Source organism: Perca fluviatilis, chromosome 4, assembly GCF_010015445.1.
Source record: "Perca fluviatilis chromosome 4, GENO_Pfluv_1.0, whole genome shotgun sequence".
Lineage (NCBI taxonomy): Eukaryota > Metazoa > Chordata > Actinopteri > Perciformes > Percidae > Perca > Perca fluviatilis.
The window spans coordinates 28,952,277-28,972,444 of record NC_053115.1 but is presented as its reverse complement, the minus strand read 5'-3'; the positions used below and the strand labels follow the sequence as shown (position 1 = coordinate 28,972,444).

General features: G+C 37.4%; 1 protein-coding gene across 8 annotated transcripts in view; it reads right to left on the bottom strand.

The window, feature by feature from the left end:
- The window catches only part of st3gal8 (ST3 beta-galactoside alpha-2,3-sialyltransferase 8), a 36,112-nt gene that overhangs the window by 14,144 nt on the left and 1,800 nt on the right, over window positions 1-20,168 (bottom strand). For 3 of the 8 annotated variants that reach the window (XM_039797813.1, XM_039797821.1, XM_039797820.1), the window contains exons 2-4: window positions 4,866-5,232; window positions 3,924-4,047; window positions 3,583-3,730 (exon numbers count right to left, since the gene is read on the bottom strand). In XM_039797813.1, the coding sequence (XP_039653747.1) occupies window positions 3,583-3,730; window positions 3,924-4,047; window positions 4,866-5,010 (417 nt within the window). In that variant the 5' untranslated portion in view covers window positions 5,011-5,232. Of the gene's footprint in view, window positions 1-3,582; window positions 3,731-3,923; window positions 4,048-4,865; window positions 5,233-6,806; window positions 6,846-7,005; window positions 7,117-7,155; window positions 7,273-19,315; window positions 19,592-20,168 lie in introns of those variants that run through there. The other 5 variants (XM_039797816.1, XM_039797817.1, XM_039797818.1 and 2 more) reach the window with 5 other exon arrangements.

The window sequence follows — 20,168 nt, the reverse complement described above, 5'->3', positions numbered from 1 at the left end:
CAGTTCTTAAACGGCTCTGGAGCTATGCAATCAGCACGTAGGGAGAATGTAAAGCCAAGAGCCAATGTTAAAACAGCAAGGTGACCAGTAAAACTACAGAGATCTACTACCCCTTGGCTAATTAAAAAAAAAAAATAGCTTAATTTAAGATGCTCTTCAGGTTGGAGGTGAGCAATTTGGACGCCTGAAAGCGGAGGTTGGGTTGCTGGCAAGCACAGGTTGCACTGCACAAAGTTATACTATCCACCTGTTCGCTCTTTTAATGTGAAATGCTGTTTGAATTTCCAAGATAGAAACTTATTCCTGTTCTGGTTCTGTCGCGTACCGGGTTCCGACTCCATTGTGAACATCGCCTTAAATAGCTTATTTTTTTCGACTACATCGGGGTTCTGGAAAAATGCATGAGTTGCCTTAATTTTAGTCAGGAGGAATAAACTCCTGAAACAGAGAAGTATGCATAATCCATTGATTTTCAACAATGTAACCAATTGCATTCTAAATACCACGAGATTTAAATTGTAACTGTAACGGAATACAGTTACCATAATTTGTATCTTGAATAGTAACTGCTAAATGTATTCATACTCCCCAACAGAGTATATAGTACGTCAAAAAGAGTCATAGATTAGTATGTCAAAAACACAAAATAATATAGTGTAAGTGAAAAAGATATAGTTAGTGAAAAATAAAGGAAGAGATAGTAAGTGATGAAAAAAGGTATAATAGCACAAGAGAGAAGCATTAGTATGTAAAACACAAAAAAGTATAGTATAGCATGAAAAGACGCATAGATGAAAGAGAAAAGGTATAGTAAGAGTAAAAGAGTATAGTATAGAAAAAACATAAAAAGTTAGTATAAAAGAATAGATAGTATGTAAAAATAAAAATAAAAAAGGTAGTAAAAATGAGAAAGAGTCTATGAAGAAGGAAAAACAAAAGGTTATAGTATAAAGTATGTCGGAAAAGAGTCATAGTATAGTATGTCAAAAAAACATAAAAAAGGTCATAGTATAGCATGTCGAAAAGAGTCATAGTATAGTATGTCAAAAAAAACATAAAAAGGTCATAGTATAGCATGTCAAAAAGAGTCATGGTATAGTGGAAAAACATAAAAAGGTCATAGTATAGTATGTCGAAAAAAAACACAAAAAGGTTACAGTATAGTATGTCGAAAAACCATAAGGTCATCGTATAGCATGTCGAAGAGAGTCATAGCACAGTATGTAAAAAAAACATAAAAAGGTCATAGTATAGCATGTCGAAAAGAGTCATAGTATAGTATGTCCAAAAAAACATAAAAAGGTCATAGTATAGCATGTCAAAAAGAGTCATAGTATGGTATAAAAAATATATAAAAAGGTCATAGTATAGCATGTCAAAAAGAGTCATAGTATAGCGTCAAAAAAAACAAAAAGTTATAGTATAGCATGTCGAAAAGAGTCATAGTATAGTATGTCAAAAAAAACATAAAAAGGTCATAGTATAGCATGTCGAAAAGAGTCATAGTATAGTACGTCAAAAAAAACATAAAAAGGTCATAGTATAGCGTGTCGAAAAGAGTCATAGTATAGTGTCAAAAAAACATAAAAAGGTTATAGTATAGCATGTCGAAAAGAGTCATAGTATAGTATGTAAAAAAAACATAAAAAGGTCATAGTATAGCGTGTCGAATAGAGTCATAGTATAGTATGTCAAAAAAAACATAAAAAGGTCATAGTATAGCATGTCGAAAAGAGTCATGGTATAGTATGTAAAAAAACATAAAAAGGTCATAGTATAGTATGTCGAAAAAAGTCATAGTATGTCAAAACAGTCATAGTAAAGTATGTCGAAAAAAAGGCATAGTATAGTTTGTCAAAAAATGTCATAGTATAGTATTTCGAAAAAAAACATAAAAAGGTCATAGTATAGCATGTCAAAAAGAGTCATATTATAGTATGTAAAAAAAACAAAAAGGTCATAGTATAGCATGTCAAAAAGAGTCATAGTATAGTATGTCAAAAAAAACATAAAAAGCTCATAGTATAGCATGTCGAAAAGAGTCATATTATAGTATGTAAAAAAAACAAAAAGGTCATAGTATAGTATGTCGAAAAGAGTCATAGTATGTAAAAAAAATATATAAAAAGGTCATAGTATAGCATGTCGAAAAGAGTCATAGTATAGTATGTCAAAAAAAACATAAAAAGTTTATAGTACAGCATGTCGAAAAGAGTCATAGTATAGTATGTACAAAAAAACATAAAAAGGTTATCGTATAGCATGTCGAAGAGAGTCATAGCACATTATGTAAAAAAAACATAAAAAGGTCATAGTATAGCATGTCGAAAAGAGTCATAGTATAATATGTCGAAAAAACAAGAAATAGTATAGTATGTCGGAAAAAAACACAAAAAGGTTACAGTATAGAATGTCGAAAAACCATAAGAAGGTCATAGTATAGCATGTCGAGGAGAGTTATAGCACAGTATGTAAAAAAAACATAAAAAGGTCATAGTATAGCATGTCGAAAAGAGTCATATTATAGTATGTCGGAAAAAAAAGAAATAGTATAGCATGTCGAAAAAAGTCATAGTATATCATGTCAAAAAAAAAAAATATCACAAAAAAGGCTATAGTATAGCAGGTCGAAAAAAAAAAAAAAAATCACATAAAGGTCTTAGTATAGCAGGTCGAAAAAAGTAATTTATAGCATGCCGAAAAAAGAAAAAAAAAGGTCATAGTATAGTATGTTGGAAAAAAAGTCATAGTATAGTATGTCGAAAAAAGTCAGTATAGTATGTAAAAAAAAACCACAAAAATGGTCATAGTATAGTAAGTCGGAAACTATCATAAAAAGTCAAAAGGATGTCACAAAAAGTCAGTATAGTATGTCATACAAATGCCAAGAAAAAGACATTGTATAGTATGTAATACAATGTAATAAAAAAAAACTCATGGTATAGCATATCATAAAATTGTCATAAAAAGTCAAAAGGATGTCACAAAAAGTCAGTATAGTATGTCATACAAATGCCGTGAAAAGACATAATATAGTATTTCATAAAATGTAATACAAAAGTCATGGTATAGCATATCATAAAAATGTCATAAAAGGTCAAAAGGATGTCATAAAAAGTCAGTATAGTAGGTCATACAAATGCCAAGAAAAAGACATTGTATAGTATATAATACAATGTAATAAAAAAAACTCATGGTATAGCATATCATAAAATTGTCATAAAAAGTCAAAAGGATGTCATAAAAAGTCAGTATAGTAGGTCATACAAATGCCATGAAAAAGACATTGTATAGTATATAATACAATGTAATAAAAAACTCATGGTATAGTATAGCATAAAAATGTCATAAAAGTCATAGTATGTCATGAAAAATGTCATAGTATAGTATTTCATCTAATGTCATAAAAAGTCATAGTACAATTTTATCATACAAAGTCATAGTATAGTATGTCATTAAATGTCATAAAAGGTAATAATATAGTATGTTATAAAATATCATAAAAAATTCATAGTATGCCATATTAAATAAAATGAAATAAACATTATTAGAATATGCACTATTCCTGCATTGTGTCCTTACCAGCCACCATCTGAGTGCTTCAGGGTCAAAGTTGTTGTTGTTGTTGTTAGGGTCTTGGAGGACGGGCTGCTGTTTGGGGTCATAGCGCCGGCTGAACCAGTCTGACCCCCCCAGGTCTGAAATACAAGACTCCGTACAACTACACGACCTGAAAGAGGACGACACAGAGGAGTCACACATGGACAGAACAGAGTATATTTCTGTGAACATTGTAGTATAATACTCCATTGACGTTTTTTTTTATTGTAATAATACTGCATTGGTAATAAAGTCTGTAAAAAAAATACATGAGTAGAACAGGGAATCAAGGTATACAAAGTCCATGATCTCCTGCGTGTTACCTCAGGTCATACTGGGAGTTCTCTACAGGCTTCTCCTCAGCTTCAGGTTGGGTGGTGCTGGGAGGAGGGGGGGTCCTGGGAGGGTCAGGGGTCGGATCAGCAGGAGGCGCCGTGGGTTCAACTACTGCAAACACAAGCAGACTAGAGAGTCAGTGAACACTGCATCACAGCACTGTTACAGTAGCATCTCTATGATACAATCAAAACACTGCTGCTGTTAATGATACTACTGCTACTATTATCCTAATAATACTGCTACTACTTAATACAACTCATGCTAACACTATCATCTCTATGATACAATCAAAACACTGCTACTACTAATGATACTACTGCTATTATTATCATTATAATACTGCTACTACTTAATACAACTCCTGCTAACACTATCATCTCTATGATACAATCAAAACACTGCTGCTGTTAATGATACTACTGCTACTATTATCCTAATAATACTGCTACTACTTAATACAACTACAACCAAAATTGCAAATATGTGGTCTACAGCTACTGTTAAGAGAAAATGCTACTACCACTAAACTGCTAATATTAGTGCTGCTACTACAGTTGATCATGATTATACAATCACAACACTACGCCTGCTACTGCTACAGCTACTGTTAAAATGTCACACCCACAAAGCTAAGTTCTCAAAATCTCAGCCAGAATATAAACCTTTTTATATTTCCTTCCTTTTTTCCTTCCTAATTAGTCTTTATTCCTGAGTAATACTTCTTCTTTTCTTTACAAATTTGGTAAATATTGATCAAAACTGTCACAGAATAAGTTCAAATTGTTACAGCTCTATTAGGCCATTTTGGCAATTTTCTTTATTGATTGATGGGTGAACACATGAAACCTTTCTGCTTAGTTTTGTCACACTTTGTTTTGTTTTTTTTAGATCTCTTTACCCTAGTGATGATGACATCAGCTCCTCACCTGTCTCCCTGCTGGTGGGCGTGACCCATCTAAAGTGCATGGCTAATGACAGAGGCAGAAAGAGTCTCCTCCGGATGCTCTGACTGGCGAGGAAGAGGATGGCAGTGATCATCAGGGCAACCCACAGCTTCCTCCTAAACAACATGGCTGGACGGACGATGAGTGGGCGGCGGCAAGAGGAAGGGTGTGTTGTTGAGCTGTCAAACACTCTGCCTGCTATGTCAGCATATTTGGACTGTGTTATCTGTTGTCATCTGGACATGTTCCGTTCTGTCATCTCTTCACTCAGCTTCATCTCCATGAAGCCTGAACTTTGTGTCCTGTGCACGTTGCTGCTTTCTGATGGCGACAGGATCTATGGCCACACCTGGGTCAGGCAGAAAGACACAGTGACATCAGTATTATAAAAAGTGGTCTGTGTGCTCAAAATGAATAATTATTTACATTATAATACATTACAGAACTATAGTAAAAACCCCTGTAGCTGCAGACTTTTAGCACTAGTTTAATTCCACACGGTTGAACACATTAATGAAAAATATAAAACCAGACTTGAGGTTTGGCTACCTCCTCAATGTTGTTGTTGGACTGCTGCAGTGATATATCACTTTATGATGTTAGCTGGATAACTGAGACATGGTGACTCAGTCATTCTGCATTTAGAGATAGGGCTGTGTATTGGCAAGAATCTGGCGATACGATACCTATCACGATACATGGGTCACGATTCAATATATTGCAATATATTTCGATACTGTGCGTAAGGCGATATATTGGGATTTTAGTATAATATATTTAAGTATAATTTTAGAAAAACTAATATTTAAAAAAAGACGATGTTCATAAAAGTCAAAGAAGGTTACTTTAGGTAAACAATTCAGTACACAGATGATCAAACTGCCAGTTTGGGATTGTGGTTCACAGGTTCTTAGTGAGCTAATTTATATATGCTAAAGTAGGCCAAAGTTGTTAGCTTCTAGCAAAAAGTCTGGTACTGCTAGGCACTGTTAGGCAAGGAGTCTCAGCATAGCCATCTAGTGGTAGGGGGTTTAAACACAACATAAACGTGAACCACTGTCTTACGTGAATATTTTTTAACGTAAAAAAAAAAAAAAAAATCGATGATTTTTGAAAATGGATACAGTATTGCAAAATAAAATATCGCGATATTCAAGTGTATCGATTTTTTCTTACTTATTATTTAGAGACACTATCTGCTATCCACAACACACTAATTATCAATAATAAAATAATTATAACAGTAATATCAAAAAGCCAAAAAAAACATATGTGCAAAGGACAATTTGGGTATTTTTCAACCTGGACCCTATTTTCCCATGCATTTGTGTCTAAGTGACTAATGTGAACAAAGATCTTCGAAATTGGTCGGGCTGGAATGTAATCCTATAAGGCACCATCATTGTACATCCACTAAAAGTGATTGTTTTTGCCACTGACAGGCTCAGGTTGTTTATACTGACTACATTATGGAAAAATGGTGAAGTGAAGTTTTATAAGAAAAATTATCCATAAGAAGCTATTTATAAGAAACTAATTATAACAAACTAGTAATAAACTAGTAATAACAAATTATTTGTCAATAACTTTTATAATAAACTAATTCATGACAAGGTATTTATGAACAGATTATCCATATTGAACTACAAACTAATGATCTAAAAAAGTTACTTACAAAAATGAAAACACCAATGATCCAAAAAAACTATTTATAACAAACTAATGATAAAAAAAGCAAAAGCAGTATATAACAAACTAATTATCCATAACAAACTATAACAAACTAATAATCCAAAAAGGCTATTTATGGCTACTAATTATCCATAAAAAACTAATTATTCATAAACTATTTATAACACACTTATTATCCATAAAAATGTATTATCCATAACAAACTATGTATGACAACACAGATGAGATCACCAAAAGCTTTTCTTGACTCTGAGGGAACTCCAATCACAACTAGGAAACAGGAAAGCAAAAAGAGCAACAACAGTGAGGTTCACCACAAAGAAAATGAAGCATGTATTATAAACAGACATGTTGTTGATGATGATAATGATTGAAGAGTTTAAAAAAAAAAGATGACATCATCAACAACAGCAAACACAGTGCCTTCTACCTTGAAAAACACAGGAAGAGGAAACCAGCTTTTTAATTGTTGCTGATGAATGTAGTCACCCTCTTTAACCCTCTTCCTCGCCCTCCACTTCCTCGCTCACCACACCTCCCCTCTCCTCATGCAGGAATGTCTCACTGCAGACAGACTCACTCTCTGAATACCAATCAGATCTGGATTCAGTTCAGCTTCTCCTGTTTCAGCTGTCGCTCTCCTCCTGTCTGCTCCAATGTCTCTCTCTCCTCTCTCTCTCTCTCCGTGGGTGTGGGTGTTTGTGAGTGTGTAGTCTGAATCAGCTGACCTGTACGTGTGTGTGCGTTTCTTCACTACTCTGTTGCAACAAATAGTTTGTTGTAACTGTTTCAACACACACACACACACACACACACGCACACACGCACACACACACACACACACAGATAATAAGATTACTTTTCCTTCTACTAGCAGCTCTAAAGCTCCTTTCAAACCTGCACCTCGTTACAAAAATGTTATTCCAATTTCACGTTAGTGTCATGTCTGAAAAAACTTCAGCATATTGCACCTTTAACCCATGCTGCAGCCATAAAAAACACAAACAACATGTACAACATGATACAATACAACAAACCATATGACCCTAATGGTGTGTAAAACACAACATGGTGTCCCTCACTGCATATAGTTAAACATTAGTCAAAAAATAAATAACAAAAACAAATACATATCAGTGCAGTGGTCACAAGAGCAACAATAACTGTGCAAAAGTGCAAATCCCCATCATCAACCTGTGCCTGTTCTTGCTTTTATCTGCATGGTCTGCCGGGGTTTGGGTGACGTAAATGTTGCCATTGAAGGGTATACGCGTGGGGTCTGTATGGACGTCCGTGGGTCTTGTGACCATGCACAATGTTTGTGCAGCCTCTGAAAAGGTAACGTAGCGGCTATGCCTTTTAGCGTCTGTGGGGTCCACAGCTAAACGTGTAAGCCACCTTTCTAGATTATAATCGAGCCTTTACCGAAACCACTAGTAGAATCTCTGCAATTACTACCACACCTCCACAACCACTGTAACTGTGATTTCAGAAGAACAAGACTAGAAGAGACGAGTCAGGACAAATACTGATTGACACATCAACACACTCAAACATATTTTGCTCTACTTGTATCCTCCCCAGGCTAGAAAGTTCAAAACTGTCAGAATAAAAGATGGAAAATGTTCCTGATAAGAAAGCTAAACTCCTGGATTAGCATCTGTATGTTAGCATGTTAGAACAGAGCTTGACTGTGTGCCATGTTGACTGTGCAAACATGTCCTTGTACAAAGTTCAAAACAGTGATGAGCTGGATGTTAAATGTTCCTTTGAACTTCATTCAGACATGACAGAATAACAGCAGCTGTACTTTACAAACTGAATCTTATCTTAAAATCGTCAAAACTAACGTGCGATGGAAACTGAGGACAGAGTGATGTAGAGAAAGATAGACCATCTGTAATGCTGTTGAGTATTTAGGAAAACACAAAAGAAAGTCGACTGAAAGTCCTGGTTCTTGTACAGCCATAGACATAACAAGACAATCCTATTTGCTCACATGCTGCATCTACAGCGTTTTGCTAAATATTCATGTATTCATCCATGCAGGTGGCTTGATTGAAAGTTACAAATACAGGGAGGAAGACAGCTGGTCTGATTAATATTGTAGTTGTGTACGGGTCGAATTGGCTCATTCAGTGTATTTTCTGGTTTATGAAAAAGGCTTTTTTTTCTTTGAGCATCAGAGATAATACCTACGTGAAAAAAGTAGAACGAGGCAAACTTGTGCTCCTGGAGTAGTTTTACTCAGCTAGCCATAAGCAACATCCTGTGTGCCGTCCAACTGTGCACAGCTTTGTGCAATATTTAAAGTCGTCAAAGGTTTAATTATGTGTCATTACACATCTTGTCTCTTTAATAATTTTGCACATAACTTACAGTCATTCATCGTATACTTTTAAAGATAATTTTATTAGATAGATTGATTTTTTGTTATCATAGAATATAGTTCAGCATTCAACACCATTATGCCCTCCAAGCACGTCCCCAAGCTCAGAGACCTGAGACCCAAGACCGCCCTCTGTGATTGGATGCTGAACTTCCCGATGGACGAGAGGCTCAACCACTAGGATTGGGCATCGAGAACTGGTTCCAACTTAGAATCGTTCCAATAATTCCAATGGAATCGTTTTTTTTTTTTTATTGGAATCGCTTGGAAAATTTGTTTTCGAATCTGATCATCGGTTCCAAATTTAACATGCGTAAGTTTTGGTTACCGTAGCCGCCACCGTATCTCCAGGCGCTTGTTGTGTTGCAGCCATGGAACACAGTAAGCAGCGCTCTAGTATGGCTTATTTTACATAAAAAAAGCCCGGTAAAACTGTAAATCACCATTGAATCAAAATAAAATGTTCATCTTATCTGTGAAATAAGCATGTGACCCGTGATTGTGGACTATTACAGGAAGTGACAGGGGAGAAGGACAAGGCCACGTCACCATAAATGGGAGGTGGAGAGAGTTTGCAGCTTCAGGTTCCTCAGGGTTCACATCAGTGAGGACCTAGTCTGGTTTACCTCTTGTACAGCGCTGGGATAAAGCTTGGCATCGCGCGCCATATGTCCGACTTTTTACCTCGCATTCTGCTATCTCCGCTATCTATTTTGCAAGGGCACCGTCACGGCATCCGGGGCTTAGTGCCGCCCAAGACGATGGTGATTGGTTTAAAGAAATGCAGACAAACTGTCTTCTTCTCCATAACAATTGCAACAACTTAGGCTCATGGTTATTGTAGTATCGCCATCCACCAAACTGACAGAAAAAAAAAAATTCTCTACAAAGTAAAAATAATTTAAACTGAAAGTTGGAACATAATCTTGTAGTGTCATCCAGGGGACTCCCGAGTTTCTAAAGTTCAAAAGAAAACAAATGAGAATTTAGTGGGGAGTAATAGAGAGACAGTCAGAGTTTAGAGGACAGAGGAGGGTTAATGACTATCAGCTGAGTCACAGTATCTGTATGTTATTTTAGGGTGTGCGTGCGTGCGTGCGTGCGTGCGTGCGTGTGTGTGTGTGTGTGTGTGGGGAGTGGGGGGGCAGGGTTAAAGGTCACATTTCCTTAACAGAGAAAAAACCATGTGAAAGCACTCCTTCCTGCTTCTCTCTCTCTACCTTCTGTGATCTCTCTGCTGACACCAGAATGGAAACCCAGTGTTTCCTTTAGGTTCTTTTAGCAGTGAGGGCAGGTACGAACCCCCCCCCCCCATGAAACGGAACTGATACTTTGCTGCAACACAAACAAATAGATTCATTCACCTCTATTCAAACACACAATGAGGCATATTTTCAGTTGTGATTGAACTGTATTTGTTGAATTACAATATAGGCCAACTTTGATCTTGACATATAGCCTAAGCATTCTGTAGCAAATTACAATAAACCCACTATTAATTACATTATCTTAATGCAGTGTCACTACTTCTTTACTACCTTAAATACAAACGTTCTCCAGCATGCACTCTAACAATGCAGCCCTATTTCTGATACCGTGGGGGGCAGAAATGTTGCCGTGGGGGGCAAAATCAACATAGAGGAAACACTGAAACCAGCTGCATTACTGATAGGAGTAAAGCAACGAGCTGAAAAATACTGACACCACAGAAGAAGGTGATGTCACTTCTCCCACAGTCTGCCACAGTGATGACAACTAAAACCGTATCATACTATTTGTTCTGTTGGCATTGTTTGCCCGTCCAGAGTGAAGAGGGAGGGTTTACCTGTTGGTCTGTAAGCATTTTAGTTGTTTTTTGTGTGTCTTTAATGTTGAGAAAAGACTAAATGAAAGTGGAAGACATGAAACAAAAGTCACTTTTGTAGGTGAAGCTTGTTGCTGTATGAAATGAATGGACTTTATATAATTTGGTATTATTTATCTGAAAAAAATAAGGGATTTCCTTTGTTGCGTCACAATACTAGAAACAGTCAATGAAACCTAACAAATGTTCTGACATGAGAAGACATGTCTTCTACAATTAGAAATTCTCTCATTAGCTGTATTTTAATACTGAAGTGTTTTTTCAAAAACATTCAAAGGGTCAGTTTAACCAAATTACAAAAAACATTCCCTCTCTTTCCCGATAGGCCTTAATGGTTTCCGTTTAGGTTATATTTGTCCAGGCTTTTTCTGAGATTTCTGTCTCTAAAAATCTACAACAGAGTAGGGCTGCACGATTATGGCCAAAATGATAATCGTGATTATTTTGATTAATATTGAGATCACGATTATATATTAATTTCAGGGACAAAATATTTGTATGGCACTTACATGTACATGAACACCGCACTGCTTTCACTTTCACGTTGTGTTACATTCCTGTTAATTAACAATTCTTTGCATCAAAATAAGACTTAAAATAACTGGTCACTGGCTAAGGGGGGTGCTGCTACACAAAACTTGGAGGAATGGTTATTCACTAATAGCTGGTCCACCTTAAAGGTGAGCCCACCTCAGGCGAGCCTGTGCTCAAGTTGTCGCTAACTTTAGGGCTAAGCCCCTTCACTTCAATCAGCAGATGGTAAGCACGATATGGGACCTTGGCTTGGGTCTTGAGGGGGCACACGTACACACTAGTGGAACAATATCAGCAAAACGACCCCTTATGTTAACTATGCCGAGGTACAATCTTGCTTACCATAACCCATAAGGACATGATCCTTAATTTGATTGTATTGTTGTGATATCCATTAACAAAATCCCGAAATTGATCTTTTAGTATATGCCTTTCCACCATGGATGTTGTTATAATAGCATAATTCTTTATCAAAGAATGGACAAAATCACTGGACTTCTCTTAAAAGTTTTTTTACTTGCAGCAAGTAGAGTCAGTTTACAGCACTTCAGCATAAGTACAGAAAGTGACTTAAGGTTGTTCACAACAGTGTCTTTTTTTAAAGGAGTTGGGAGTCACGTTAGTTATTCGGTTCATGCAATCAGCTTTTCTTCTTATTCCTGGTCATGCCTGGCATCTCCTCCACATTATGCGCTCTGCCCTCAGGATACATCCTGTGCTCTTTGCAAGGTCACTCAGCTTTCATAATTAACACATGAAAGACAGAAAAACTAAGACAGAAATACTAAAACAGCAGTTTAGATGCAAATTGTTTAACAAAGAAACTGAAGCATAACCGTTCTAAGCATAATTTTTCAAACAGATGTTGACCCCCTTTTTGGGTAATGCAAATATTAACCTGGTGCATTACGAGATATATTTGAGGGTTGCTTCTTGCTTGTGCAGTTTACAGCATAGGTTCTCTGAGAATCTCTTTTATATCCAAGCAAAACTGGTATTGTAACTGAAAATTCCCTAACCTAATCGAATAGCAAATGTAATCAAATCGGGACCTTGTGAATCTAATGGCGATACCCAGCCCTATGCATTTGTACTGTTCACTAAAGGCCTGGCCCAGATGAGTCATTTGCACCCTTACCACCTGCTGACAGCTGACCCTCTGTCGCTAAACGTAAACATTTTCAACATGATCTCTTCCGGAGTGCAGCTGAGTGCAGTGTCACCTCTATTGAGCTCTGGCCTCCTGACAAACACAGCTGCAGCTTCTCCTCTGCTGCAGCTGCTGGTTTATCTCCTTTCTTCTGTTCTATTCTCACAACTGAATGTGAGTTTTGATTTTACTTTGTAACGGATGTGACTTGAAATGTATTAAAGTATGATCCTCATGATATAAAGTACTTAAGTAAAAGTAGACTAGCAAAAGGCCGACGCCCAGAAACATACTGAACACAGCAAAATATGAAAAGAGGAAATACAGGAAAATGGCAGGGTCTCTGCATAACGAAACAGCCACACACTACTAGGGATCACTTTTGTACTATACAGTACATTGTTTTTTTCCCATCCTCCACACTGAGCCATGAAGGACGTAATTACAAAAATGTTTCCAGGCCCTGACGAGACAGACTGTTACAGGGACTTTAAATAAAACTCAACATCGTCTAGTCAAGTTATTTGCTTGCACACATATAAACTTACACAGAAAACATGTTATAATTTTCTGTTGCAACAGCTGTCAGAAAACTATTTGCAGTTTGGTAAAAACATTTAGTGAAAAACAGCATGATGCATCACTCTGTCTAAGGAGTCATCCATCTGCTAAAAGTCTGTGTAAGATTCATGGCACAACAGACTTACCGTTGGTTTTGTCATAAAACATGAAAATACTAGCCTGACATGGTCATACTCAGATTCTAGTCAGAATGTGTGAACTTCCCGACCTCGAATGTTGTGGGCGGGGCTAAGTTCGGCTGGCATCCAGGCTATGAAAATACATGAAATATGTATAATATATGTTGAAATCAAGTTTACTTTTAGGTACTGTTCAAGATGAAGAGAGAGTCAAATTCCTTGTTTGTGTACACACATACTTGGCCAATAAAGCTGATTCTGATACATTGAGACAAACATTATGCTGTATGTAATGAGGACGTCTACGTTATCCGCTGGTCCTACAATAGTTTATGCTATATGTCATGATATACTTTTTGTTATAAAGTAAATGTTCTGTAACATTTTTGAGATTTTTATGGATATAATAATAGGAAAACAGAAAAATGGAATACCTGACAAATCAAGATACTTCATCACCAGGCGATCACCAAATGTATTAGGATTCTCTGGGAACATTAATGTCTGTACAGAATTGCATGACAATCCAACAAACATGTTGCCACGTTGCCAGTCAAGTCAATTTTATTTAAATATAGCCCAATATCAACAACTTAGCCTTAAGGGGTTTTTCTAATCTAGCATTGCAATGACACCCTCTGTCCTTTTTCATCCTTGATTCAGGTAAGAGTAAACTCCACCAAAAAAACCTTAACAGGGGAAAAAAATAGAAGAAACGCTAGCATGGCTAAAACTCCATCATTGCCATTAATCAGATTCAGCCCTGCTCATTGATTATCCACAGTGGCCTGATACAACCAGAGATTTTAAAAGGGAAACATTGGTATAGGTTATATGACCAAACCTCTAATGGTTGAGAAATGTATCTAGTGGTGTATATCATCATATTGCTCAAACCTATAAACTTAAACTTAAAAAGCAACAGCAAAATCCACAGTCCTCTCCTTCTATTCAGGTAGCCTTCAGGTTAAATACTCAGCTCTGCATGAGTGTTTAAGTTTCCATGAAGATGGCCAAAACACGTCATTGTTATTTCTGTCAAGTGTCACTGACCAGAAGTCGTGTGGAAAATGTGTTGAGCTGGAAGCTTCAAGTGGAGCTCTGAATGGTTAAAAAGGACCAATGGAAAAAGTTACACACACACACACACACACACACACACACTTAAATTACTCAGAAACTACTCAGAAAGACACTCAGTTCCTGTTAAAATACTGACTCACACTCTTGCAGTACCTGCTATCTGAGACTACTACTACTACTAGACAGCTAGCGTTTAAAATAGTTACTGCAGTCCAAATTCAAAATACTGGAGAGAGTCGTATCCCCCGGCCCCTCCTCCCCAGACTTGAAGTTCACGGATGTTGCCAGGCTGAGACCGCAGCATCCAACAATGTTGCTTGATAGTGGTGTGCAATACTGCAAAATTTGGTATTGATCCAATACAAAGTAAAAACAGATACAGGTACTCTTTAAAAACGTCCCATGGCATAAAAACTTCCCTTTGAGGTTTTTTAACATTAATATGCATTCCCCCAGCCTGCCTATGGTCCCCCAGTGGCGAGAAATGGCAATATGTGTAAACCGAGCCCTGGCTATCCTGCTCTGCCTTTGAGAAAATGAAAGCTCAGATGGGCCGATCTGGAATCTTCCCTATATGATCTCATAAGGAGAAAGGTTACCTCCCCCTTTTTCTGCTTTGTCCGCCCAGAGAATTTGGCCCGCCCATGAGAAAGAGAGAGACATCATGGCTTGCAAACAAGCAAAGCATGGTAGTTAGTCAAGGCCACACCCCACCCTCCACCTTGTCCCCCCCCTCTCTCCTCCTCAATAGCATTTAAAGATACAGACACAGAAATGGCACATCCTAAGGAAAGCTCATTGTGGGACTGGCTCTAGTGGCTGTAATTCTGCACTAAGGCTGAATTTCGGGAAAGAGACTTCAGATACAGTATTAGGGGACCACTAAGGTCTATATAAAAGCATCCATAAAGCAGCATGTCATAGGACCTTTAATAATTAAGGTGGATGCATCATTAAATTGCTAAATCTGAATGAATTTTCATGACCTTTAAGTGGTTTTGTGATTTTTCCTTTGGATTATTAATACATTTAATCCCAGGACAGAATAGTCATATGCTTGTATAAATCTGTTGTGTTAACACTGTATCTTACAGCCTTTTTACAAATAATACAGCTTGCTGTTGTTTCATTTTTGGCCTGAAAATATAGCCACACCACGCTCCTCTTCCTCTCTGCCATTCTTCTGCTCCGTCTCTGTCCAGCTTGTGTGTGTGTGTGTGTGTGTGTGTGTGTGTGCCTGGCACCGCTGAGTCACGTGACGGTACAACATCAAATCACAAGAGGGGGAAGGAGAAGCAAAGCGTGCCTGCTCCGCGCTGTGACAGGAGCGGCACTTGAAAGCAGCGGCACTTAGACAGCCAGGTCGCCTCTTTGATGAAACCGCAGCAGTGCATACTGGAGAGAAACTAAAACCAAAGTATCTATCTCATTACACTGGTACTGATATACAGTGCCTTGCGAAAGTATTCGGCCCCCTTGAACGTTTCGACCTTTTGCCACATTTCAGGCCTCAAACATAAAGATATAAAACTGTAATTTTTTGTGAAGAATCAACAACAACTGGGTCCCAATTATGAAGTGGAACGAAATTCATTGGCTATTTCAAACTTTTTTAACAAATAAAAAACTGAAAAAGTGGGCGTGCAAAATTATTCACCCCCTTTACTTTCAGTGCAGCAAACTCTCTCCAGAAGTTCAGTGAGGATCTCTGAATGATCCAATGTTGACCTAAATGACTAATGATGATAAATAGAATCCAGCTGTGTGTAATCAAGTCTCCGTTATAAATGCACCTGCTCTGTGATAGTCTCAGAGGTCCGTGTAAAGCGCAGAGAGCATCATGAAGAACAAGGAACACACCAGGCAGGTCCGAGATACTGTTGTGGAAGAAGTTTAAAGCCGGATTTGGATACAAAAAGATTTCCCAAGCTTTAAACATCCCAAGGAGCACTGTGCAAGCGATAATATTGAAATGGAAGGAGTATCAGACCACTACAAATCTACGAAGACCCGGCCGTCCCTCTAAACTTTCAGCTCATACAATGAGAAGACTGATCAGAGATGCAGCCAAGAGGCCCATGATCACTCTGGATGAACTGCAGAGATCTACAGCTGAGGTGGGAGACTCTGTCCATAGGACAACAATCAGTCGTATACTGCACAAATCTGGCCTTTATGGAAGAGTGGCAAGAAGAAAGCCATTTCTTAAAGATATCCATAAAAAGTGTCGTTTAAAGTTTGCCAAACGCCACCTGGGAGACACACCAAACATGTGGAAGAAGGTGCTGTGGTCAGATGAAACCAAAATCGAACTTTTTGGCAACAATGCAAAACGTTATGTTTGGCGTAAAAGCAACACAGCTCATCACCCTGAACACACCATCCCCACTGTCAAACATGGTGGTGGCAGCATCATGGTTTGGGCCTGCTTTTCCTCAGCAGGGACAGGGAAGATGGTTAAAATTGATGGGAAGATGGATGGAGCCAAATACAGGACCATTCTGGAAGAAAACCTGATGGAGTCTGCAAAAGACCTGAGACTGGGACGGAGATTTGTCTTCCAACAAGACAATGATCCAAAACCTAAAGCAAAATCTACAATGGAATGGTTCACAAATAAACATATCCAGGTGTTAGAATGGCCAAGTCAAAGTCCAGACCTGAATCCAATCGAGAATCTGTGGAAAGAACTGAAAACTGCTGTTCACTAACGCTCTCCATCCAACCTCACTGAGCTCGAGCTGTTTTGCAAGGAGGAATGGGCAAAAATGTCAGTCTCTCGATGTGCAAAACTGATAGAGACATACCCCAAGCGACTTACAGCTGTAATCGTAGCAAAAGGTGGCGCTACAAAGTATTAACTTAAGGGGGCTGAATAATTTTGCACGCCCAATATTTCAGTTTTTTATTTGTTTAAAAGGTTTGAAATATCCAATAAATTTCGTTCCACTTCATGATTGTGTCCCACTTGTTGTTGATTCTTCACAAAAAATTAGAGTTTTATATCTTTATGTTTGAGGCCTGAAATGTGGCAAAAGGTCGAGAAGTTCAAGGGGGCCGAATACTTTCGCAAGGCACTGTATATCAATACCAACGTTGGTATCGATATTTGGATCGATCCGCCTACCACTATTGCTTGACGCATGTCTGACATAGCCAGACATTACTCCACAGCACAGCGGAGTAGCTAACGCTAGATGCTGGCTATATTGACAGTCATAAAAGCCCATGCTCACGCGAAGCTCTGTACCCAACTGACAGACACATTTTCTTGGCTTAGAATTACGGTAGGATCTGCTAAAAAAAAAAAACACAACCTCGCCGTCCTCTCCACCCGCCGGACAGACACACTTTCTCGGCTTAGAATTACAGTAAAAAAAATAACACTACCTTGCCGTCCTTATCCACCCGGCTAAAATACACACTTTATTGGCTAAGAAATACAGCAACAATTGCTAAACACACTGCAAACTCATGGTCCTCTCTTCCTGATTTACAGCCTCCCTCTCTTTGCTTAAAATAACTCACCATTGCCGCTGAACAGGCTACACGTTGTAAACCGCTGTGGCCCGCTTGCCTGGTCCTCCGGTCACGTTAGCTAACGTTAGCAGTTATAGCATGTTAGCATGCCGGCATTAGTCACTTTACTGGCGAGTAACCAACTCAAAGAACTATATAATTAAATATGAGTATACAAATGTTGAAATGACATAAAATGCCCGTCCCTTGTAGCCGTGATAAATTAGCCTGAAGCTAATGCTTACTTGTTCAGGAGGAAATTGGCCAACTCTTCGTCCTTTTGGGCTCTAAGCTGTCTCAATCTTTCAAATACATCTCCAATATTTTTTGTAAGTTTGTAAATTCTATTGTATTGTTATACTGTATATTTAATAGTATGCTTTTTTTTTATTTCTTACTGTCCTTTCTGTTTTTATTTCTTTATATTTTAAGTGAGTGTTGTACTTTTGTGTTGTACGTAATTCCTTGTTTGTGTATGCAAACCTGGTCAATAAAGCTGATTCTGATTCAACAAGAGTTCAGATTTAGCATCAGGCCTCTTTAATTACATCTGGCCAAATACAGAGAAGGAGGGTTGACTCGCAGACCACACAACCTGTCTCTCTGTAATTACGTATCCAGTTTCTCACACACACACGCGCACACACACACACACACACACACACACACACACACACACACACACACACACACACAAAGAAGTAGTATAAGAATATTATCTACTCACAGCAAAATATAGTCCAAATTCATCCCTAAGAAACTGGAACAGACTTAACATTTCTACCAAATTAAAAAAGAAATAATAAAATGTTCACCACAAAGCAAAATGCACAAATAAATAATGAAGTCACAAATATTCATTATAGCGGATTGAAAAGAGCACAGTGTATCTGTTAGAAATATTACAAGAAAATTGTAAGAATAATGCAGAAGAGGAAAATAGGACCAATAAGGTTGAAAACAGACCCAACAGAGATACATTATACTACAAAATGATCATGAGAGTACTATGTGAGATTACATTGAAGTACAATAAGGTCAAAATCCTCCAGAGAACAGGAGTGTTATGGTCAAATACAATAAAGTCAAAATAGACCAACTAAGTTGTCTAGACCGTGGATGAACAAAGAAATTGTCAACTTTATTAATAATCGATTGTTTTAGCAAAATTCTCTGATTTCAGCTTCACCAATGTGAGTCTGCTTGTTTTACATAGTTTTTAAAATGAATATCTTTGAGTTTTGTCCAAAACAAGACATTTAAAGACTTCATCTTGGACTCTGATGGACAACTATTGTTTTTATAGTTTATCGATAAAGCGAATAATCACAAAAATAATCGCCAGATAAATTGAATATTGAAATAATCGTTAGTTGCAGCCCTACAAAAGAAAGACGGTAAATATATCAGGAAACAGTCAGTCATCACTGTAGTGAGATATCTATAGCTAACAAATACTATAATAGTACTATGAGATACAGTATATACGTACATACTTACATTTGATGCCTACATTGATGCCATTGCAGTACATCCAGAGATATAAAAGGGAAGGACACCTCTGCATAAAACAGTACAGAAAAATGTTGACAATTTTTGTATTGCCCAAATGGTACACTGCTAGTTACTATTTAAATATTATAGGAATACTGTTGCGACAACGGACTGATTAACTGATACTGAAGAATCCAGAGAAGTACAATCAGGTTGGCAAAGACTATTTACAGTAAATTACCGTAAAGTACAATTAAATGAACACAGACAAGAAACTGCTAAGTTATAATAGAAACATTGTAGGAGATATTATATCATAAAGAAGACCTACAATAAAATAACTACAGGCTACCATGAAATTAATAAATGTTATAAGGAGTAGCCAAAATGTAAAGATAGACCCCATTAACACCACACACACAAAACAGAGTGCCTTTGATACACTAGATTATTATAGAAATACTACAAGAGGCAACAGGGAAGATTATTAAGGTCAAACTGAGTGCACCAGAAACATTGAGAAATATCATCGGAATACTGAAGAAATATTATAGAAATACTGTAAATATGCATTACCTTGCTCTGTATGTTGTGCAGCTGTAATGCTAAATTGCACCCTTCTTGGGATCAATAAAGTCTGATCCGAACTTGGAATTAATACATTTTTATCTTACCTGGGAATCAGGTTTTGTGTTCATCAATGTTTTTGTAGGAAAGGTGTAGGAAGTTAAATTACAATAAAATCAAAACAGACCAGCTAGAGGAACAGAAAAAAATGTACAAAAAATAATGCCACTAGTTATCCAATATCATAAGAAAATGATAGGAATACTAGAAATGATAAAACAGTAGAATATGG